Source organism: Manacus vitellinus, unplaced genomic scaffold (assembly GCF_001715985.3).
Source record: "Manacus vitellinus isolate BGI_N305 unplaced genomic scaffold, ASM171598v3 scaffold_1_pilon, whole genome shotgun sequence".
In the NCBI taxonomy this organism is placed as follows: domain Eukaryota; kingdom Metazoa; phylum Chordata; class Aves; order Passeriformes; family Pipridae; genus Manacus; species Manacus vitellinus.
In genome coordinates, this window is record NW_021939396.1 from 52,441,028 (window position 1) to 52,466,025 (window position 24,998).

General features: G+C 36.6%; 1 protein-coding gene across 2 annotated transcripts in view; it reads left to right on the forward strand.

Annotated features, from left to right (window-relative positions):
• GNAL (G protein subunit alpha L) overlaps positions 1-24,998 on the forward strand; it is a 117,310-nt gene that overhangs the window by 60,366 nt on the left and 31,946 nt on the right. For both annotated transcript variants that reach the window (XM_008925562.4, XM_018081797.2), the window contains one exon: positions 441-538. In XM_008925562.4, the coding sequence (XP_008923810.1) occupies positions 441-538 (98 nt within the window). The remainder of the gene's footprint in view (positions 1-440; positions 539-24,998) is intronic.

A 24,998-nucleotide genomic window follows, 5' to 3' on the forward strand; every position in this document is an offset into this window, starting at 1 on the left:
GAAAGTTGTGTTTTTCAGGAAAAATTGCACAACCTTTTTAAAGTTACAACTGGCTCTTTCTCTAGGAAGCTAATGTTTATAAGCTGAGCAGCTTTTTGCCTCACTTTTATGCCTTTTCCATGACAGAAGCATAAATTCTGTTAAAAATTAAGTGAACGTGTTTCTAGGTAGCTTTTGTACTTACAGTAAATTTTATATATGAAGTGGCATGAATTTTGAAGGCAGTCTTCATTATATATCATGTACCGGAAACTCAGCAGTAATTGTTTGGTATATTTTACTGCGATTTTGCTAATAAATGCTGATGCCTTTTCTTCTGTAAGGATGTAATCTATCCTTCTGAAAAAGTATAAAGCATGAAGGTTGGGGGAGAACATATAGATTGGGGATTGAAAAAAGTGGAGAGTTGTTCTCTTATTTGTTGCATTTCTAATTTTCAGGAATTCTTTGAACATGCAAAAAAGCTCTGGGATGATGAAGGCGTAAAGGCATGCTTCGAGAGGTCAAACGAATATCAGCTGATCGACTGTGCACAGTAGTAAGTATTTCCTTTTATGAAATTTAGAAGCAAGAAAGTGATCACCTGTAACAAGTTAGAAAATACATTTATATCATCAAGATTCAGGAGTTTTGCAATGCAGCAGTCAATGTTTTCATTCTCTGTATAAGCAGAGCATGTGTAGCAAAATTGTTTCACCATAGTTTGCCGTTATTATACAACTAAATGTGCTGCCTCAGATATTTCAGCTAATAAAGATGAGTATGAAAAAATCACATTAAATAACTTAAGTATCTTTATTCCACTCAAAATAAATTTATATAAAATAATTTCAGTTGAAACTATTAAGTTTAGAAAATGTAGAGCCAATATAAGGAAAATACATTGTTTAAAATTCTGAGACCCAGACAGTACTGAAATTACTCTGTCTTTTCACATTCCGTAAGAACCTCTGATATTTTTATGTAACCAGATGCATACCTGCACAACTAATATATTTTCTAGGAGGAAAAAAATATAAGCAGTATTTCATTAAAGATGGTATTCTGTCCTTCACATACAACAGGTGAAGCGGTACATGTGTGTGTAACACAGACAAAATCTGTAAACAGCTTCAGTCTGCTCAGAAATGTTCTGACAAGAGATATGTAGTAGATTGTGAAGGTGCAAATCATAAATACGTAGTACATTGATGAAAACGTAGTAATCAAAAAGAGTATATTAACATTGCAGGGCTACAAACTCAACTGTCCTCAGTAGCCACATAAGTCTGAATTAGACTTTGACTAAAAATATACATTTCATATGAACTGCTATTGCAAAAATACATACTCTTACAGTTACTATGTGATTTCGGGTTTTCAGAGAACACACTCGAGTGTGTTATGATTTGTCTAATTGGCAGTATGGTCAGCAGCAATGCCACAGGTCTGTTCTAGCACTCAGTGTTTTGCTTTTCTGTTCTCTCTGCTCTTGGTGCTGAGCCTGAAGCAGAGGAAACGGTCCATGTCACTAAAGGACTTGTCGCGCTTCTGTCACAGTGGGGAATTTCGGTGTTGCGGGTCATAGTTTATTTTCCCCCTTTCCAGACCATTTTTGGGAAAAAATGATTCATCAGCACATGGAAGTGAGGGAAAATTAGGTATGTGCATGAAGGAACTCATTTGACCTCAGTGGACTGAATTTACCAAAACTTGGGCATTTGCTCACAGACTGAAGTGGTTAGAAGTTAAAACTGTGGTTGTACACAGATAAAATTAGACAGTTGTCCTAAAATGTGATCAGTGTGTTTCCCCTCTGCCCTCACCCACCACCACCACCATCATACAGATCTGAGCTGTGCTTGCTGAAAAGTGCAGACTGACTGTTTTGTGATATCTATTAATAGACTAAAATAAGTCATCCGACCAAGGAAATAAAGTAATGACACATATTTGAAATAAATTAAAGTAAAACTTACTTCACTGATCAGTAACAGTCAATGTGTCTCCCAATCCTGCTTTTTAAAATGGTGCTGAAAGGATCAGAAAAAACAAGGAAGACACTGAATTACAACAATAATGGTAGTGTGATTTTCCTTTAAAAAAAAAATTATGCCTCTCTACAGCCTTTGACAAGGAGAATGTTAAATCTCATGTTATGTCCAAAACCAAAACAGAAATGGGGATAAAAAATATATCTAGGATTAAGTCCACTGTCCTGAAACATAAAACTGTATCCTACTACCTTTTTTCCTAGAAGGCTAGGGGAAGTTTATTAGGGCTTTTTTCTATGCCTCTTCCCTCTACATCTTCCACTGTCTTGATTTTGATTTATTCTGAGATTATTTTTTATAATAGTAAATACAATCTTTGCATAATTCTTCATGTTCAAGGCCCTTTATGAAGTAGCATTTGATACTTAAATATTCCTTGAGTGTATCTGTGCTTTTCCTTTCATGATTTACCTGAAAATGTAACAGCTAAGTGACCTACCAATGTTTGCACACTTTCAGTGTTAGAGCAGACACTTGAAACTCTGGAACAAGGTGTGTCATTGATCTGATTAAACAGCCTTTTCCTCACAGGTATTAACGATTTAAAACAGTCAAGTGTCATCTTAATAGAAAGATAGTTGCTAAAAATACACCCTACTTTTATCTGCCCCTCCATCATTCCTTGAAAATAAATATGACACTAATAGAGGCAATGAAAAGGAGTTTTAAAAGTTGCTGTGGTTTTGCTGCATCTATGTTTTATATACTGCACAACAACAGTAGTTACTTTACCCGGAAGAACATTTTTGTGCTAGCATTGGATGAACCTTTTTCAGGTTGGTGGGGTCACATCCATCTCATAGCTGGCAGAGCTTGTGAGGCTGGATTAGAAATACAGTTCTGATACCTACTTACAAATTCTTTTGTACACTTAGAAAATACTGAGGATGAGGGTGCTATCTTTGTGGCTCTGCAGGAGCTGGTGGCATTTTTCTCACAACCTTTCTATGGTCATCTTTAACTGGTAAAGGAGGAAAGAGGAGTGTAATGCTGACACAGATGCTTACTGTGGGATTTTGAAACATCTGCAATGTTTCCATTACACTGGCCTTAGGAGAAAGCATCCCACGCCATCAGCTAAATCCTAATCTTTTACTTGGTAGTGAAGGAAGAACACTGTTGGTAGGTCACCACTTATTTCTCTGCTTAAAAAAAAACCAAAACAAACCCCAAAAAATCCCAACATGTTTTAAAAAATCATTGGACCACAAGTTGGGTGGCTGACTAAAATACTAAAAAGCATTATTAGCAAATTATAATGTCAGCGGCCAAACTTGCTGACTGTTAAATGAGTTACAAATACAGTGTATTTTGGAATAGTTTAATTTGGCTACGGTACAGAGCTTCTGTATTTTTAAAACTTAACCTAATTTTCTTTATTACTGTGGGAGAAATATTTTACTGGAATCAGAAGTAGTAGAAAGACACAGAGGCAAATATTTTATTTACATTATGCCTGAAAGTTGATTTTCCTTGATCTACAATGCCCTCTTAAATTACTAGGGCACTGTTCCTTCACGGGAATGAGAACGAGGGCCTGCTTGTCAGATCATTTTAATATTCTTACATGAGTCTCCGTGTATCTGCACTTCTTTCGTTGTTAAGGAATACACTTAGTGCACACATCATGTTGGTGTGTCATGTGATAATTGTAATAAATACGAATCTATGACCAAGCCAAGGGCTAGCAAAGATCAGAATTGTTCTTTATCACTAGCTACAAAGACATTTATGTAACTCTTGGAGGGGGAAGTATTGCATGGCTATCAAACATCTTATTGCCTTAATGACCTTCATATATTTCTTCAAGATTAATATCTTAAAGCTGGCAGGTTATTGTTTTCCCTGTCTTCTGGTTTAATATTTCTTTCAAGTTACGTTTCAAGTTTAATCTCAAAAACTGATACTTAATTTGAAAAGTTGATTTGATTTAGTAGTGTCCCCATTTGACTTACTCAGATTTCATCAGGGTTTATGATGATAAATCTTACATCTAACTTACTTTGAATTCTGTTTTAACTGTGATTTTTGTCTATATTCATATACTTTAAATTCAACAAATTCTAGGTCCATAGGGGGTCTTCATATTGTGATTTAGTGCTGTCTTGACATGGAACTGACTAGTACATAAGCAATAGACAAAAATATATTAATTAAAAAATTTCTTGTGATTCTAGGACAGTGTCTTAAAAGGTAAAGAGTTTCCCATAAAATAAGTACAACTCCATTTTTAATATTTCTGTTTCGTCATATTAGTTACTGAGTGCACAAATTCTATTGTATCCATGGAAGGGAACTGCAAAGCAAACTTCTTTAAATGTAGAACAGATCCGCAATATAAGAAAGATATTAAGCTCTTAGAGAGTGTTCAAAGGAGGGCAATGAAGATGGTGAAGAGCCTTGAGGGGAAGATGTGTGAGGAGTGGCTGAGGTCACTTGGTCTGTTCAACCTGGAGAAGAGGACACTGAGGGGAGATCTCATTGCAGTCTACAACTTCCTTGTCAGGAGAAGAGGAGGGGCAGGCACTGATCTCTTCTGTGTGGTGACCAGTGACAGGACCTGAGGGAATGGCCTGAAGTTGTGTCAGGGAAGGTTTAGGTTGGATATGAGAAAAAGGTTCTTCACCCAGAGGGTGGCTGGACACTTGAACAGGCTCTCAAGGGAAGTGGTCACAGCACCAAGCCTGACAGAGTTCAAGAAGCGTTTTAACAATATTTTCAAACTGTGTGACTGCTGGGGATGGTTCCCTTCCAACTCAGCCTGTTCTGTGATTCTGTGAAATAAAAGTTCAGGTATGATGGCCTTCAATTAAAAAAATGACCCACAAGAAAAAGTTGGTGAGTAGATTATGTGTCTTTACAAACTTCATAAATTTAAGTAAATTAATTTATGTGGCAATGAAGAGATATAAAATTTCTTTTTAACTAATAGCATACCAAGAGGTAGAGTTATATGTAGTAACTACCTGTTTGGTGTTAACACATGTGAGTTGATTGACTTCACTCTAATGCAGGTGAAGTGGTTTCTGTAGGATAAGCCACCTCTCTTCACTGCAAACTGTACCGTGTGCTAATTGGTGGCTACTCTAGCAATCCCATATAAGCCACTGAAGTTACTTTTCCTTGGAAATCAAACACATGTGCCCAGAGACAGCAGTGCCGTTGAAAACCTTTATAGAACCCCCCCATCCTTGGGGGATATCAGGCACCCCCAGTCTGGTGGTGTCTGTACCTTGTTTCAGTAAAATAAGCATTGAGTTAACTTAGTTTTGGTTACTCCACTGTAAGTTATTCAGTTGACTTGGTAAAATTAGTTGCAGTGATCAGAAAAAAGGTGTGGGGATACTTACAGTGCCTAGACATTGTCAGGGAAAGGTGATAGTATTAGAGCAGAAGAGTAGACAAGCAGAACTAGGCACTTTGGAAAGGGGAGAAAAAAGACAAAAGCAGAACATCTGATTCTCTTTTTAGGTCACACACAGTTTGCAAAAGACATCGTTAGGAAAAAAATAACTACTCTCAAGTTTATTGGAAGTTTCCAGAGTTGAATTTTGTCCCATTGCATTGACGTGAAATAACATCATGTATGTGTTAGGGTGGCCCTGGCTGGAAGAGTTGTACTTCGGCTCACTGAGTTCCTCAGTATAGGAAGAAGACCAAGGACTTAAGAGAACCCTGCCCTCAGCCAGTACCTTATACCAGTTTGTCTAACAGCCTTCTTTCCATGATAAGATACACCACTTCTGATATACTTAGTAGTGAAGGCCTATATTGGTCTCTATGCGAACATTTAGGTTAATAAAAATTGATTATGCAAGTTCTCAGGAAAGTAAACACAAGGGGTGTAAGTCTGGCCAAAGAAAATTGATTTTATATTTGAACTAGTATACATAGAAAAGACACACCTTATGTTATTTTTCTTTGCAGTTATTCTGTCTTGGAGAAGGCTTTTGGCCAATTTCTGAGGCATCTATCTTAGTGTTAGGCGGAGTAATTGAAAAAAAAGTTCTCTGTGTTGTCAACAGATTCAGTTCTTGATGTGAGAAAATAGGTAATTTTTTTTTCAAGAACAGCTCTTCTTGAAACCAAGCGTGTTTCTGACTTTCCTTGCGCTCTTCTAGACATAAGATTTAGTTGCTAGTATGGACATAGATATCCCTAAATTCCAAGCTGCCTTGGTGTTATCTGCTTCTTTTATGTAGTGTGGCACTGCAGTCTGGTGTATTGATATATTCTTTCTTCATGAAAGGTTCTGAAGTAAATGTGTATGAATGTATGATAAATTAGGCTAAACACTATTATTATTATTATTATTATTATTATTATTATTATTATTATTATTATTATTATTTGTGGTGGTGGTGGTTTTATTGTTACTGTTATGATCATCTAGAGAATATTATTTTTAAAAGCAGTGATTCTTTTTAAACTTTCTAACTGCTTATTTAAATATAGGGCAAATACTTAGAAAAATGAGAAAAAGAATTCATTCTAAATGTTTCATGTAACTAGATTTTAAGAACTAAATTTTTATGATAATACAGGAAACCATAATATGATTTTTTTTCCATCTGAAATTCTGTTCTGCTTTACATATAAAAAACTCACTGTGATGATGGGATTCTTCTTAAGATCTCACGTGAAGTATCACTTTCAAACCTTAAAAATTCATTACTTAAGTTAGAAACAAATTTTACTGCTGAATTCATGAACAGATTTTCTCCACTTACCTGGTTTAAACTATAAACCGTACCAACCAGTAAATTGTTATTTAATGGTAGAAAAAAAGAGAGGTTATATTTAGAGAGTAATTACTGTGGCCTTTCTGATGAGTCTTCTAAACAGAGGTAGTTGCCAGATAGGACAAAAGTCATTCTGCAGTGTGTAACGCTTACATTTTTCACTGTTTACTGACTAATAGACCACACTCTTGAGAGGCAGAATTGTGGTTTCTTAAAATATGCACTGGGAATTCTATGAAATAACCTTTTCACGTGTTACTGTGATTTTTTGTTGATGCTGTTCCCCTTTTTGGCCTCACTTATGGAAAAAAAAAAATCATTAGACTCTACCAATTCTACCTTAATTTTGGTAATCAAAATGTGACCATGATGTTATAATACTAGTAGTTTTAAGTACAAAAATTTGAAAAAAAAAAAAAAACAGCTGCAGAAACCCCCAAAATGTCTTTGTATTTTCAGTTTGGAGGATGAAGCATATGAAAATACCATTCACAAATAGGCAGAATGGCATATGGGCAGGTACCTGCCAGTTTTAGCCACTTCAGTTCATAAATGCCTTCCCTACCTAGAGAAGACAATAATACTTCTCAAATAAAAAATTATGCGAGAGACGATGGTTTATAAACACAGGACCTCTGCCTTTTAAAAATCAATGTGACAAATACTTTTTCTTATTAGCTAATAACCATTGACAGAGCCTTTGAGCAGGCCTAGATGCACTGCACAAACATAAATTTAAACCATACATTTTCCCACATGCTTCTCTGTGTATGACTGGGTCTGTTTTCTGCAGTTTTAGAACTTGCAAAAAGTTGAAAATGTAAAGCAGAAAAATATAAAATATTCGTTAATCTCAATTTAAAAGAGTATTAAAGTCTAAAGACAAAGTTACGACAGGTGCATGAAAGTACACTTTGGCTCTTTTTAAGATGTTTTATTAGACATTTTTAGTTTCCTTTAAAAAATACAACAAAGCTGGCTTTACTCTGTTGAGGAAACAGTTCTTTCCTCCCTAGTCAACAAATATTTCAGTTTTTCCTGAACACCTCATGAATGGTTTTCTTAATTTTTTCCTGCCTGTTTGCACGCGCAGGGTAATAATAGGTGCAGGATATGTTGGTGCAACACAGCAACTCAGCTGATCCATTAAGTGAATTGGAGGATTACAAGTAGGTCTCTCAGCTGAGCTTATCTGCATTTAGTTTTCTGTATTGGCATCCTGTATTTAATTTGGAAATATTTTTTTCCATGTCCCTTCTGCAGAGGTAAACTGCAGGCTTGTGTAACTGTATGTGCAGTACACACTTTTATAGCCCAAAGAAAAGTCTGCTAAAGAATTAAGACACTCAGCATCACCCTCAATGTGTATGCTCTTAAGGCATCAATATCCTTTATAGCAAAAACAAAGCGTTTTGTTGCATTTATTGCTAAAAGAGAAAAGACTGTGTTTATTTTGCATCAATGAGGACAGCAGTGAGGACAGACATGAATAGGTACTGGTACAGGGCTGAGTCAGTGAACTGGCACAGTGGGCCAGTGTGACAGGCAAAAATGGCCAGAATCTGGGATACTGAGCAGCAGGAAAAGAAGGCTTCTCTGTAGGACTGGACTTCACTGAGGGACATTTTGTTTGAATTTTGCATGTTAAAAATAACACATGGTCTCATTAAAACATAGGAATGGAAAATAACAAAGTTAATAAGCAGACTTTGAAAGTTGCCCTGAAAATTTATGTCTCATCTAGAGTACAGATAACTACCAATACAGAGAACCTTAAAACCTCTGTATTCCCTACTGGAAAATCAAAGAAAGAGTAAAACTAAGCATCGCTTACAGTAAACATGCTGATACAGCTTAACTCCAGAAATCCTGATTGTGAATCATTGTACAACATCAGCATCTCAAAATGTCTTAAAATGAAATAAAACTGACGATGTTGGTTATCTAGAATCTGCATGCAGGATTTATGAGTAGATTTCAGAAGGAAGTTTTAGGTCATTCTGTCAGTTGTGGTGTTATTTATATGTTGTTCTTGGTTTAGGACTCTTCCAGTGTATGCGTGGGAGAAAGAGTAAACTATGACCAAAGCCAGCTTCATTATATTGCAGGGAATGTCGAGAGTCACTTATATGTATTCCACTTCTCCAGCTTATGTCAATTGATACAGAGCTTAGTTGAATCTGGTAATTTACAATTTATTGCCAAATGTGTACATGTTCTTGGTGGCAGAGATTAGTTGGTTAAAGAATACATTATCTTATTAATAAGCTTATCATTATGTAACACAAATGTATTTTAGATTTTTTTCTGTGGGATTTTTTTTTACCGTGCTCTAGAGAAAAATGTGTTCTATATTCTGTTATCTTAAACCTAAACTACGGTGAAATGCTTGTTTATGGAATAAATTTGTTATAACAGCTGTATAATAACTGTAAGTTGAATGCTTAAAAAAGAAAGAAAATTTAATGGCAGATTATACAGGATACTGTAAAATTATTTACACTTGGGGTTTGTCTTTGCTTAAATGCCACATGCATTTTTCCACTTAGAGATGGTCAGCTTTTCTTTTTTCAAGTAGATAGTTTCGCATGACAGGATAAAGAAAGGCCAGGAGTCATATTTCTTCCTTAAGGAACTACTGACTGGCCAGACTCTGCATACACAGGCTTCTCTGCACTAATATATGTACACAGCCGTGTTTATATTAGGATCTACAAGAAGCCAGGGGTTTGGGTGGTGGTGTTTTTCTAAATTAACACTGCATCAACAGATTTGGAAAAAGAAAGATGGTGGAATGCAGAAGTTTGGAAATAAGAAAATAAAATACAGTTTATACCGTGCTGGAAAAGTGTAAAGACTAAGCACCTATGCTTGAAAAATAAATTTTACACCTCAGACTAAACCAAAATAGAGTCACTGTATTTGTCAGTCTGGTTGTAATCCCAATTTTAAAGCACATCAAACTGAGAGACTAAGCAGTTCAAGGGTGTCTCTCTACTTCTCATAATTAAGTTAAAGCTAATTTTGTTCATTTTAATACAAGACAACAGTGATACTGCCAGAATTTCTAAAAAGTTTATTTGACTTTAGAGAAACTGTTTCAGTTATGTCTGTTGTAAAAGTATTCTTTCTGATTTAATTAGAAATGTTTGTTATATTGTGGGGTTTTACATAAAGTTTAAATTGAGCCTAAATTAAGCAGTGGAAAAGTAAATATCTATAAGATATTTACTACCAGTAGTACCAGTAGACTTCTGTTTAATGGATAGACCAAATAATTGTCTTCCAGAATAAAATTTTTGAAAGTTCATTTGTTCTAGAATTTGTTCAAAAATTAGTTTTTCCTCATTTCAGTACTCCCCTGACAATTCCTCTATTTGTAATCAAACAAAAGACATTAATTTAAGCAGTTTTCACACCCAAGTGCTAATGCAGGAAAAGGTGAACCTTGAAATCATTTGTATGTGTTTTCTGAGAAAAACTCTCTGTTTTGGTTTCCTTTCCTGACCATTGCAGGGGATTGGGAGTGGGTTTTTTGTTTTTCACATACTTTATTTCAGAAATAAATTGGACTGAATATCAAAATGTAACCTTTAAGTGCATTTTTCTGACAAAAGCCTGCTACTGCACTTCTTGGTTCCGTGTCTTTGCCTCCTTGCTATTTTTTATCTGTGTTTAAGAAGCCTTCACTACCTTTCTTCTGGTTTAGAAAAATGTGTTTGGGGTGGGAAGATCTGCATTCTGGATGTTAGCATCCTGAAAGTCCAGTGGTACAGATTTTGAATAATTATTCTTCATTAAGTTTCTCTCCAAATGCAGTGTGAAGAAGTTAAATAGTGAGCATGGATGTAATTACTTGGTCTCCACTTATTTACTGTCACAACTGTGTCAGACCTATAATTGCCAACACTACTATAGCCATTTTTAAAAAATAGTTTTTTAAAGAGCAGTAGAGTGTTAAGGAGCACTGTTGCTGCTGGGGTTTATTCTGTTTAGGGAATGTAGAAGTAAGCTTCTTTGTCTAGTATGACTTTTATTTTCAACCTCTCTGCAGTTGGTTGTCCTATTACCCTACCTTGTCAGGATCTTAGAAACCTTTTTTCCAGCAAGTTTGCCATAAACTAGATTTTCACCACAAACATACTGGATTCTGCTTTGAAAAGCTTTGTCTAAGAGACAGATGCTAATGAACAAACATTTTGCTACATTCTACAGAACTGAAGTAATCATAGTAAACTATAGTTCATTACATCAGCATTGTTACTTTTGTTCAAAGAAAAGAGGTCAAATGTAGTCACTAGTTTTTCCTGAGTTTCATTTTCTCTTAACTATATGAAAGTCTTTCTGTTTATTTTTTGGGGTTTTGAGTTTCTTTTGTTTTGCTTCACCTTTTGTTATGCACTGGTTAGTCACCTCTTTCCTTCCCTGGTTTGTAGGCAGCTGATGTTTGTAGGGTCTGACGTCAAGGTGAGAGGTTCTCCAGAGCAGGTTGTGGTGCAGAGTGCACATCACTTCCTGTCAGTGCCAACAAGCACAGGCAAAATTTAGGTTTTTGACCTGATAGTACTCCCAAAGTAATAATCAGCAAATTATATCATGTAGAAATTACAAAGGTGAGATCTCTGTTACAGCTTATTCATAGAAATTGGTTAACTTACTTATTAAATGCACGATTCTGTACCTCTGTTAGGGAGATCATCATAATATACAATATGTTGAAAGAATGATTATATGATGATTTAAAATTATTGTAGGAATATTCTTACATAAGTTGTAAACAAGTTATACCTATTTGGAGGATGAAAGGGAGACGTAAGAGAAGACTGTAGTTGGACAAAGATAATAAATATGGGTTCGCAAATAAAGCCAAAGTAGTAAAGCACTAAGTATTTTTTGTCAGGAATGCAGTCTCTTATGTCTCTTTAATGAAGGCAAATATTAAATGTATGAGACTGCAGAATGTCGAGGGAAGTTAACCTATGTCCTGATGGAAATGAGCAGAATGGATGTGGGGGAAACCCCACCACCATCACCACCACAGGAGATCCTGGAAACAACAAAAGAGAAACTTTGCTAGTGAGATCATCTATTTCCACACCATACGAGGAGCACAGCGCAGGTGAATCTTCAGAACTTGCATAAATACACAGTTACATTCTGAGCAATTAGCTAGTCTGGCTAAAAGGCAGTTACAGTAAAATTGGGATAAGTATGGATACTGTGAAGTTATCAGAAATTTATAGAAGGCTACAACTGAAGTAAAGAAAAAAAGCCTATAACAACAAAGAAAAAAAATCCAACAAAAAGTAACTTTATATAGGTATTCTGTGAATTTCTTTAGAAAGGAAGTTATTGAAGGACAGTTCCAAAATATTTGATCTTCTGAACCCTTCAGCATGTGTGGTTGAGCTTAAAGCAAGTGTTTTTCTCACAGTCAAGACAGGTTTCTTCGTCTCATTTAGCCTCATTGTTCCAGAAGATGGGTATTATCTGCACTAGTAGGCTAGGAGCACAACTACACTTTTTCCCAGAGGAAAAATAGTAAAAGTTTTCCAAGTAAAAAGTCCCAGTTTCATTCTACCTCTAGTGGAACTGATTGCAGTTGTCTATTTAGTGTGGACCTCAGAGTACTGGGGCAGGAATTTCTCTTTTACCAGGTGTGCTACTGTCCTCATTGCCTGCAAAACAGAGAATAAGCTCACTACAAAAAATGATTGTCAAGAATAGCACTCTGTAAACACAACACTCAGTATTTCCCTGTCTATAGAAGTCCATGAAAACGTGTGAAATAGATCATGACTTCTTCAGAGGAGTCAGTGGCTTTCTCCAACCCTTGAAAAATTATGAATTGCTGATGTTTCATCAATTTTCTCTCTTAAAATGGAGTCAAGAGTCATGTCTTACTATCACACTGTTTTGGAGAGATTTAAACATAAAAGCTGGGTTTTTTTCTGGAGCTTTTTCACCTTATATGTGTGTAACAGTTATTCCACACAGACTGGAAGCCTTCTGAGCAGAATTCATCATGTTTGGACTTCAGTTGCATTGGCCCTTTTCCTCTGTTCAAGCATACACTGTCTTGTGGTCTTGATCTAAATGTGGTAACTGACATATTTCCCTTTTTTCTCTCCACTTACTAATAATATCCGCAGATCCGTTTCTTTGCTTTACTCTGTTTTGTTTGTTCGTTGTTTTATTCTTGCTAGATTGACCATTTGCTATGATATGCCTCTGGGCTCTTGAGATAGAAGGTAATATGTCAATTTGGTCAGTCACAGTGGGGTGTCTTGGATATCTGCTTGAGTATGTAATGTTGGCTTATCTACCTACTATTCCCAATCCTTCTTTGACCTTTTTTTTAATAATTTCATACTTTTCTACTTTATGTATTGATGTAATGAGACAAAGCATACCAGCAGGAGAAAAGGGGGAGAAATGGCCATTTCTTTCAGAACAGATGTTTTCATTTTTTTAGTAAATCCATTCTTGCTTCATGATTCTCAAGTGAAAAGAATCCATCAGAAACTCTCATTGACGTATACTGAAAATTCCCAAATGTTGCACAGTGTACATAAATATTCAAGCTATTGACAAATCAAAGATTAAGATTTATATGCACTTCTGCTTTTAAATAGTTTAAAAGTAGGTAGGTAACATATCTCCTTCTCAGAAATAAAGTAACAAGTAGAACCTGGCTTCAGGATACAAACTTCCTAGAACCATAAGCCTTTAAAATATTTATTTGTGTGAAGTCTTCTTGTCTGTAAAAAACTACCTTTTCAAGTAAAAGAAGCATTTCTTCTCCAATTATATGGCCTCAGCTGAAGTTTTTGTATCTTCAAGTGCCCGGTTGGATAAGGCACTTGTGTTCATTTCTGAGGAATGTGAGGACTCTTCATTTATTTCTCTCTTGCCAAGAGGTGGAATAATCAAATCTTAGTTGTTTCTCAAAGTGAAAATAGGAGAGGACATTGAAATTAATCTTCTGTTTGTTGTGTGCTGGAGACCAATAAGGAGTGGGAAGGAAAGGAAAGCTATGGAATTGCTTAACTTTCAGCATGCTTAGAACAAGAAAAGCAACAAAAATGCTTCCCATCAACAGCAGAAGGTTTTGAGTGACATGGGCTGTGTCAGGAGACAGTGCACAGCACAACCAGGGCAACTGGCTATGCAGAAGAGGTGCTTCCCTTTATTTATTTCCCTTTATTTATCTATACTCTTTACGCCGTATAGAGTTAATTTGGGTTTCTTGTGTCATTGCCTTTTTTATTTCATGATGGAGCCCCAGACTGGGTTTTACATTTCTTCCCAGGAGCTGCTCACGTGTTTAAACTCAAGACCTTTCTCAACACATCTCTCCTCTGAGGTAAATGTAATAGAGTTGCAAGTATCCATTCAGATCTGTGACTCACTTATCTGCATACCTTGTTTGGTGCTCTGAGCTAGAAGTGACTTACTGGTTGCAGTTTTCTGCAGTGAAAATTCCATATTTTTCTGTATATACAGTTGTGTGAGCAACAGTGCATGTTTTACAGATGTGTAGGTAATACAGAATATTTCTCCCCAGAGAAATATTCTGTATCCAGATCTCCTACCAACTTGAGAAGGTAAAAGTGCTCTGGAAATAAACTGTTTTTTCTCCTCCCCTTCCTCCCCCCTACCTAGTTGGTGCATCAAATGGGGTTCTGCTTCTTAGTTCCTCATTTTGCACAGTTTAGTCTCCAGTTCATAAATATTTCATGGATTATTTAAGGGGCATGCCTTTCAGAAGAGTGTGCTGAGATGTGGTATAGAGCCAAATCTGTAGCTTCACACTGTAGTCAGATAATGCAAAAGACATTCTGCAGACTTTGAAACAAGGTATGACAGTCCAGTATTGTGCATATTCCTAGAATATCACAAGCAGCAGTGTTTTGCCATTTTAGAAACAAAAATCCTTTTAAGTCACTGCATGACATTCTGTTCTTGTGTGAGATTGAATTAGAAGTAAATTGGCTTTGGTTTCTTAGAATGACTGTGCCCATGTTGCATTGCATTCCGTTCACAAAGCTCAAGGCTGATTTTTGTTCTGCTGTTGTAAGTTGTCTTGATTACAGTAAGATAAAATTATATGGAAACTGTTTTTTTCACTGATCTTATTTGTTGGTTTTACACCAGCTTATTGGTAAGCCCACTTAGTGAAAGTGTATGGGTTTGAGAATCTTTTGGCTCTTCTATTTGTAATATTCTGTTCTGTTTAAAGAATGGGACTAAATTGAAAGCATTCCTCTTCTTTTGTTTGAGTTTTATTTTGTTGGGGTTTTATCCCCTACTCGCTGTCTTTTGGAAATCATGGCAGGTTGCTTTCTATTTTGCTTTTTAGTAGCTTGAGATACAGTTAGATGCCTTTCTAAGGATCAATCTGAAATCGTGTGATACAATGCACAGTAATGTGAATGGCCTGTTGTTAGCCCTGGTTAAAAAAGCTGTGACAAATCAGCAGTGGAGATGAAGGGGGAATCGGTTTACAGCTAGGAAAACTACCATGGCAGTGGTATTGGGCAATCAGTGTTCTCTTGGTGTGTTTTTTACTGCCCAAATGTCAGTGTTTCTCAATAACTTACTCATAGGAAAAGGAGTCTGGGGAATTCTCAATGTCCAAATCACAGAACATGTGCTATTGTTTGAATTCTCCTCAATTTGTGAGCTCCTCACAGTAGGCTGTAATCATGTATCATGCTGATTTTTGGTATCTGTTATGCATTACTTCAGTTTCTTATGACTTTCATCTTCCTTATTTACACAGTGGAAGCAAAAGGGCAAATTAGATCAGGAAAAACAGCTTTGAGATGTCGCTTTGCTGGGGAATGCATTACCTGGTTTGGCCTTGGATACTTTATCCATGTATTTCAGTTTAGCTCTCTGTGGAAACAAAAGGGTAGTGCCTTCTTTAAGATCTTGTAAAAGCTGTTACCATGTTTTATATTAAAGGTTATTGTGGAGGAGTCATAGGCTCTTTCAGTACAGTGCAGTCATAGATACCAGTTTGTCCTTCTCATTGCTGTGAAATAATCGTTGGTACCTCTCTTTGCCAAAGACATCATTATTCTGTCTAGAAAATATCAGTACAGCTTTGGTACTTCCTGGAAAGTGTTTGGTGTGCTACAGATACAGGTCTGGTCCTTCTCAATGCTGTTTGTACAGCACATCAAATGAACTCTGCTCCATTTCACTACAGCTTTAGATGAGAGCAAATTGAAAGTTTATAAGAACTAGGATGTGAATACTAATAAATCAGATTTAGTGAAAGTAAAATGAATGCAGCCAAAATCTTTTAGTTCCACTTTATAATTTAAATATTTTAAAATTTTGTTTAATATTGCAGATGTTTTCAAGTTTTTAGAAAAATATTTACATTAGAATTAAGAACACAAGTAAAGCAACATAACTAGCTTTTCTAATCTGTGATGCACAGATTGTTGCAAGATCCTCTAAACAGGAGGGGACAATTTAGAAAATTATTGAGGAACGTTTTTCCCTAACCAGCTCATCTCTTTGTCCATCTGATAAAATACACCATGTTGGAAAATGATTAGCCCATAGTTTTTCTTTAATGTTTATAAGGACCACTGTGTAAAATGTGACCAATTCAAACATCATTAAGAACCATTTTCCCTATCTGTAATAACAGTAAAACTGTGTTCAGGAGTCAATGGGTTTTTACTGTGTGCCAAATGTAGACAAAACCTGAGTTGTTCATTAAGAAATACAGACACCAAAGAGCTTTTAAATGTGGTAAGTCTATGACTAACATTAATGCTTGTAGAATTGTTGGGAACAATGTAGATATTTATGTAGATATTTTCCAGTAATGGCTTTGAGGGTTATTTGCTTTAGACTATGTAAAACAAACATAATACAGCCATCCAAAGTTCAAATTCAAAGCTCCTCTTAATAGAAAGAGTGTCTTCCATGAAGAATGCTTGAGAGGAGCCACACTAGGTGATAAGAAAGCACTCAGACGTATTTACCTTGCCAAAGAATATTGTCTTTAAAAGGTTACTCAGTAGTTAGTTCAGAGTGCATTTCAGAAGCATCAGTGAAGGCAACAGGCCAGCATATCCATCGTATCACTTAGAAGAGTTCATGCATGAGCTGTTTATCATGGATTTCCAGTGATTCAGCAGCCCAGGGAGAATGATTTGCGGAGAAAATTTGGGACTCTGAATTGTTAGATGCAATAATCTGTCCCTAAAACTGATAACGCATTGTCATCTGTGGCTATTGCATTTAGAATAGATACAGGAAGACATCTCTTCTTTTAATAAATACAGTGCAGTTGGCAGCTTTTGAATGGAGTGTCCTTCTGTAGGATTGACTGCTAAGATTATATATGCTGTTTAGTTTCCTGCTGATTAAATTATATTACAGTTTCATCTGCCATCTGTCCATTTTAGGCATGCAAAGCAATAGACCTGGGTGGACTGTGCCTTATAGAAAGGCTTCGCCTTTTCTCTCAGGTTTTATTGGAAGAGGAGCATGAAAAGAGTCACACCCTTAATCAACATGGCTGCATTGGTGCAAGGGCTCTTCCTAAGAGGGTTTTCCAGAAAGGCTCATTCTAGTGCAGACAAGGCCTTGGAGAAACACAGTCAGTAATCTCCCCCACCTACAGGCTGTGGTGGGGATGACTTTTTGCATTCTTAGAGGTGGAGCAGCCCCACTGCAATCTCTCTTCTTGCAGCCAGTGCAGCCCCTCTCTTCTGTTTGTCCCATCTATTGCAGACAGTGCAGCATAATCTCCTTGCAGTTAGAGAAGACTTTCAGAAAGAAAAGGGACTTTTCAGAAGAATCGAAAAGCTTGTCATTAAAGTTCAAATTATTTTCTTTATTTTGTAGTTCAGAAATATCCTTTTTTCAGTTGGCTCAGTCTTTTTTACTTTTTTGTTTGTGTTTTTTTAGGTCTGTTACTTGATCTGACCTTTTAAAAAACCTCTTTTGCGTGGCTTTGATTTTTATAGGGGAATCCATTCTGGTGTAAAAACACAAATAGTGTAGGGGTTCACTTTCATATATAATACTTCATCATCTTAAAATATGTTTTTTCTTACAGTTGCTTTGGTTAGTAGTTGAAAGCTGCTAGAAAAAGATCTGCGTATTTTATTTGTGATATGATAGAACTGGAAAGGCAAGCAATTAATAATGATAACAATTTTTAACGTAAACTTGTTTTCCACTGGTGAGGCTTATACTGTTTTCTTTGTCATGTAGCGAGTAGTCCCAGTGTAAATCACATCTTTATTTAAGGTTCATGTTTAAGCAGTTCTCAGAGTTGTCACTGGATTTTCAACCATCCTTGCTATTTTTAATGTGGATTTTCCAGCTGATGTTAGGAGGCTTTGCCCATATACTGGCTGATCTGTGCATGTGTGGCAGCTAGTCCTCCTAAAACAAACATATTTCTAGATATTCAGAGGTTATTTTACAAGAATAATTTCTGAGGGCTAAAAGGTATAGCACAAATGGTAATACATTTGAATTCCACAGTAGCTGTTTATGGGAAGTACTGATTGCATTTTGCAGAGTTGCACCAGCCAACATTTGTAATTCACAAATATGCCATGTCTTATGTTTAATCTCACAGCATGATACACTACCACCATGTATATTTTATTTTACTGCTTTTATTTTACTGCTTACAATATAGGAACTTGGGAGAAATTAAAGTCCTTAGGCCTGCCTGGCATATCTGCTGCAGCAACCAGTTTCTTGACTACATTTCAAGGTGACAACCATAGCTACCACTAGCCTTTTTAGTTCTGAGGAGTGGTCCTTGGCCCTCTAGAGCTGGACTCCGCCACTTAATCCCAAAGTTAGTAAAAAATTGAGTTCTCTCAGTTGAGAAAACTGCAGATCACTTCAAAAGGTCCTTCCTTATGCATCCTGACACAGGTGATTACATGAGCCATGGCAGTCCTTTGAAATGTCATGCATAGATAAATTTGGTCTCTGTTTCTTCCCATGCTTGAGCATAGAATTGGTCAATAAACCTTTCTCTGTCCCCAAAGGAGAGAGGTCATTAAACATGTCTCTGTATCCCTTTGCTTCATCAACCCCAACTCTGCAGCAGATTACCAGATGGCCACAGGGCATGTTTTGTAGCTACAAGATAAATATAATGGCAAGCAATTTCCTTCCATCAGTTAGGGACACGTATAAAAATTTAGATTTATTCGTCAATTAAAAAAAAAAAATCCCTGAAAACCATCTTCATGAAAAACACTGCTTCATGTGCCAGATGGGAGAATGTGCTTCCCTTTTTTTAGTGTAGAGCAGCCAAAAAATGATTTGTGGTTCTAAAAAAGTTGTAATATTTGAGAAAGTACAAATCAAATCATATTGAATATAAAAGATTAGAGTCATCTTTTTCTTCTGGACTTTGTGAGAAATGTGTAACTTTTGGGCAATGCCTCCTGTCTGACCTGAGATGGTGATGGGTGAGAAATAACGTCCACCCTCTTAATGAGTTATGAAAAATACTGGCATGTGCTGTTAAACCACTTAGAAATATTATAAGGCAAGACAATGAATAGGATTAGAGAAATGTGGAAGTTTGTAGAATTGGTGGCAATGGTTGACTGCTTATATCCACCAGATCTTGTTCACAGGGGAAGTTGGAAGAAAGCTAGTTATTACTATGACTTTGTTTGCTCTAAAGGAAGAGGGCCCAACAGAAGGGCGCTTCAGATAGCAGTAGTGGGCATTTTGATGTATATTTTTAGTACAGCCAAGATAACATTTCTAGAAGCGTAGCTTATGTTTAAACTCTCATTTGGGGTTCTTGGTTTGTTTCATTTTGTTTGGGAGTTTTTTATCAGCACTTTCCATGCATTCTTTCTTTCCTTTCTCTGGCTTTTCTAGCTGCTGTCCTGAAGCAGCTTGCTTTTGGTTTAAGTTATTTGTAAACTTTTCAAAAAGTAAGTTTTTAATTGACGTGAACCATACTTTGTGGAATAGTTGCTTGTCTGTGTGAAGATGGTTCAGTTTGCTTTTATTTTCATGGCCTTTATTCTCACAGCCTGATGCTTTTATTTTCATTCAACAATAAGACAACAGATACAATTGACACTGCTTTAAATGTTTCTCACCTGACCAGGAAAGGTATACATTAGAGATTGTGTCTGAGGTTTTTCCCGGCATCTTTCGTGACACTGCACACATATTTTGTGTAGTGGGATATTTAGATAAAGCATCTGACAACTTTCATCATAATTACTATCTGGAATTCAGTTCACAAAGCCAAGAAGCATCATTTAGTTTGTAGCACGTTTTTAAAGGTGCATGTAAAAGATATAACCTGTCCTATGTCACTGTGGGTAGGCCGGAAAATGGTTTTGAAACGCTTCCTGTATTGGCAACCACGTTACTCTTTAGAAGCAGGAGAGAGAAAAGGAAATAAAAAGGGTAATCTGTCCATATTTAACATGTTGACAAGTTTATTCTACACATGATGTTAAAAACTAAGTTGTCCTAAAAGAACCAAGAATGCCTTTAGCAGTTGGTATTTATGGCCATTTTCTTGCCCTTTATCATAATCACAGCATATGAGCTAGGTATCTAAGTAAGCAGTCAGCTGAATATACACATGGCTAGGTTATCTCATTTCTAGCTGCCTGTTTTGTTTATCAAGCACTTATGTAATGTTCAGAATTATATTAAGGCAGGGCCGAGCTTTGTATTCACATGCTGTTATCCTGGCACTGATAGGGAAGATGAACAGAGCAGGGTGTGAGATGGTTAAAGGGATGGCTGCCTCCACTCTCCTCTCCTAAGCTTAGGACCTCAGAGCTACACCCCATCTCTCATTTGCTTTCTAGCAATTGCAGTGCAGGGCTGTGGGACTTTATGCTTCACGCTTCTGTCAGCAACATAAAGGCACAGAGCTGAGGCTGCAAAGGCAACAAGTGCCAGACTGTAAACATTGATTTGAATGCTATCAAACTGATTTGAGGTTGGAGATAGACCAAGGATTTTCAATACATGTTTATAATAAAGAATGTACACAGAATTTCGTGTTTATGTGCCCCAGATTGGGAAAAAAAAAAAAAAAGGAAAAAAAGAGGCTTTTAGAGCTCTGGTTTTGAACTCCTTGAAAATAAAAGAATTCAATGGTTAGGGTAAAAAGGAAAATGACACTCCTGCAAGCATTAAATCATACCATTTCCTTGCTTTCTTCCTCTCCATCACACACAGTTGCATACAAAAACTCTGCTGCAGAGCTGTTATTTTTCATTCTTCTCTTAGCCTGTACCCTTTTTCTGAACACATATGCATGTAACGGGTTTTGTTTGTCCTTTCCTCTCCTCACCATGGCAGGATGTAAAGAAAAAGGGTTGCATAAAAAGATTTATTGAAGTCAGTAGTTGTCTGTTCAATTAAAGACCTTCTAACAGTAACATAGCACAGTATTTTTTACATAAATAGGCTGATGTAGACTCACTGTGACCATTACTTAGTCATGTAACTTGTAAGCAGCTAACTGTATCCAGCCTAAACTGGTTTCAGGATTCTGTTGGAATTTTTTGGTCAATAACTCATAACCTCTCTTGAGACTTATGAAAATTCCTTTTTAGCCATGGTAGTTGCTAAGTAATGTCCCTACTTGGATAACAGTTTAGATACCAATCCTAAAATTGATAGCTTGCAAACGGACTGCTAAATTTATGCCGGGAGCCTTTCTGGACAAAGCCAGCCAGTTTATTTGCTAGTTTTTACAAGAATAAAGCCTTGAAATCTCTTTCTGCTTCAGCTGCTGATAGCCAGTTTTCCTTAACTTAAAAGTTCTATCTAAAATAAAATCTGAATCCAAATTTCCTTATCGCCTTCATTACTCACTCTAAAAACTTTTAAAACAGGCCTTCCTTTTCAGTTTTGGAATTTTTATTCATTATTTCAGTGTTGCTCTCTTCTTAGATTTAAGCTGTTAAACAAATAGTGCATTAATACAGATACCAGACTTTTGCCATCCCTGTTTCTGATTTGGTTTTCCTTTGAAACTAACTCCAGCTCAACTGGTGACACTCCTAGACACGGTGCTATGAATGAACATCCAAAAAATTGTACTTTAGAAAATTAAAACCCCTTCTTTTGTAAAAAGAAATATAACAACTTTCTTGAACTTCCTTTGATTTTGAATTTTAACATAAACTTTGATTTTTTTCAGAGAAAGATGCATTTCTGATTTATGTTGTTGCAAAATGTTAAGACAGAGTCAGGTTTTGTGGTAAAGTTTGTAAAATCAGCATCTCTTCAAAGACATATTTACGTAATTACTTTTATGGCACAATGAAGAAGTTTGTATAGAACATCTGAAAGCTGTTATAGCAAATAGGAGGTTTGTAATTGTACTGTAATTTGTAAACTAATTAAGAAAATCCTTACAGCACTTTACCCAAACAAGTGCAGGCACTAGTAACCCTTTATAAATTTCTGTTCTAAATTTTAAGCATTTTTACCTAGCATACCAACTTCCTGACATTCTCAGTTAAGTTATCATTAAAGTACCTTAAAAATAAGTTAAATATATTAGGCATTATCTTCTTTCCCCCTAATCACCAGTAACTGCAGGCTTAAATTTTAAATTGTCGGCGATGCATTTCAGGAGGCCGAGTGAGATTAACAGCACAAGCTGTAGAATCGTATGTCGCTCACCCACTAACAGGGGCCTTTTTTTCTGTGAGTTTCCATAAATTAGACGTGGAGCCAAAGCAAGCGGAAGCTATTTTTAGTGCAGCAGCAGCAGCACTGCAGAACAGAAGCTGGCGGAGCGTCACGTGTGTCAGGCTGAATCAAAGGGAGTATCCCAGCAATGTGCTGTAAACAAAACAAAGGCGCTGTCAAAAAACAAGCTTCAGGTACCGAAAGAACCCAAATCAAAGCCTCATGCGAGAAGCAAATGCACTGACTGTGTTTCTAAGGAGATTTTCCTATTTTGCAAACATGGGAACCTAATAAGAAGTCCGTGTTTCCTGATGTCCCATTGTCTCACTCAGTGCAGTCTTTACCATTAGGCATTTTATTTAGACATTTTCTCTTTTATTTAGACATTTTCTTGGTATCTTTTATCAAGTGTAATCGTTGTCTAAAAATACGTAAGCATAGCAAAAGCAGATGCAGCTGTCTGCAGAGACACTGCGTAGGGGATGTCCTTGCTGTGAAAGCACTGCTTTACAGCATGTGAGATGTTGCTTTTCAGCAAGCAGAAGAGCAATATGAGTGAATACTTTACTCTTACACATGAATTGGATTGGCATATTCATCTGTGAGGTTTTGCATTTGTAATTAGTATTTTTATTATTTTGTGGATTTTTTTGCATGAAATGCATCTGTCCTCAGAAATTATACATTAACCTAAGTAAATACTCACTGAACCTTTCAAAGATTAACTTTTACTTCGTTTACTTTGGTTTCCATGTGTCCTCATGCTATTGAAGGCACAAATGGACTCAGTAATTTCAAGACTGTCTGTTACTTAGAACCACTTGCCAAGGCCATGTGCAATGAAAACTTATGGTCAGTCTATAGCATCAGCTTATTATTACTCAAGCAGTTGAGACACAGCCTTTATGAAGGTTAAAAAAGGTGTTGAACATTTTCATTTCAATTGGTAGTTAAAAAAAAAAAAAACAAACCAAACAAACCAGGCTGCTTCCCTTCTTCCTGAAAACCATCTGTTCAGGTGATGCATCCTGTGTTGATCCTGTTGCAGGTGCATGTATTTTAATGAACTACAGGGCTTGAGTTTGTTGGGGTTTCTCTTTCAGGAGCCTGGGAAATGGGAGAGTGATTGTTCCTCTTACAGTAAATGCAAATAGCTATGAAAAAGTGACTTAGGGGAAAGGATGTCAGCCTAAGCTGAATAATACCATTTCCCTACAATAGTAGCCTATGCAAAAAAAGGGTTAGATGAGATTAATACACAATAGGCACATCAAGACAAATGCAAACATCAATGCCAGTTGTGTCAGCAGTGGCACAAAAGAACTCTTGAGTGTGAGTCCCTCTTGTTACTTCCCTGCTGCTCCTGACCAGATTTTTCCCCTGGGCTGGGGGAAGGGTCACTCAAGCTAACACCTGGATTTGGAAAGAACAATGATAGGGGTGAGCTCTTAGGGACCTCAGACATGGCACAAGTGCTGTATAGGTGCTGGGATTCTGCTTGAAATTGTGAGTGTAATAGTCAAAGAGGAGCTGTAACCTCATCTGACCCACATTTTGGTTTAACCAATATATTTTAGGAAAGTTGCAGCCAGGAAAAAAAAAACAACAACATAGAATGTAATGTTGGGAGTAGGAAGAGCTAAGAAACAAAGAGTAGAAACAGTAAATCGTTAAAAAATGTTGCAAGCATGTTAGCTTTTTTTTTTTTTTTTTTAGGAAATGAGTTTGATTTTTTTGCACCAGAATCCATGTGTTCAACAGTCTCTTATTCAGCGATAGCAAAAATATTGTATAGGAATTATCACTTTAAATAGAAAGAAAAAATCAGTAGCTTTCATTTTAGTAATAAGTAAATGTTTTCAAATGTCTATAGCCAAACCAAGGGAGCATCCAGCTGAACTCAGAATCTGCGGTTGCTGCATGAACTGAGAACCCAAGTGTCCCATGCTGCCTTACCATAAGATACAACAAGAAAATATGGCCATGAATATCTCTGAATAAACCCCTGAACTTGCTTCTTGTCACACAGTTCCCTTGAACAGAGAGTGCATCCTTACTCCAGTACCCATCTCTTCCCCTTCAAAATGCAAACTGCAAACACATTCTCATGTCTGGTTTTGCTAGAATGGCTTCTACCGTTGTAACTTCAAAAAATAAATAAGCTGAAAACATTTTGATTTGAACCAACTATAAATCACATGAAAGTAGCTTGTCTTCAGCTTGAATTTCTGTAGGGTTTTTAGGTCTCAGAAAATCAGAGTTTGGAGAGTAGGAGCTAATTGTGAATTTACCAATGCTAGCAAAAGATGTTCTGCTTTCTGTAACAAATAACTTGCTGCTTATTCCTAGCAAATCTGCCTCTTAAACAGAAGTTAGTAATCACCTACGTGTTTGTGGCCAAACTAAGTAGCCTTTGCAGTGCTGACGCTGCTTATGCAGGGCTGGGAGTTGCGTGTATTGCAACCACCGCACTTTCTGTCCCAGCCCTGGGAGGAAACCAAGGCAGGCAGCAAGGGTGGGGAAT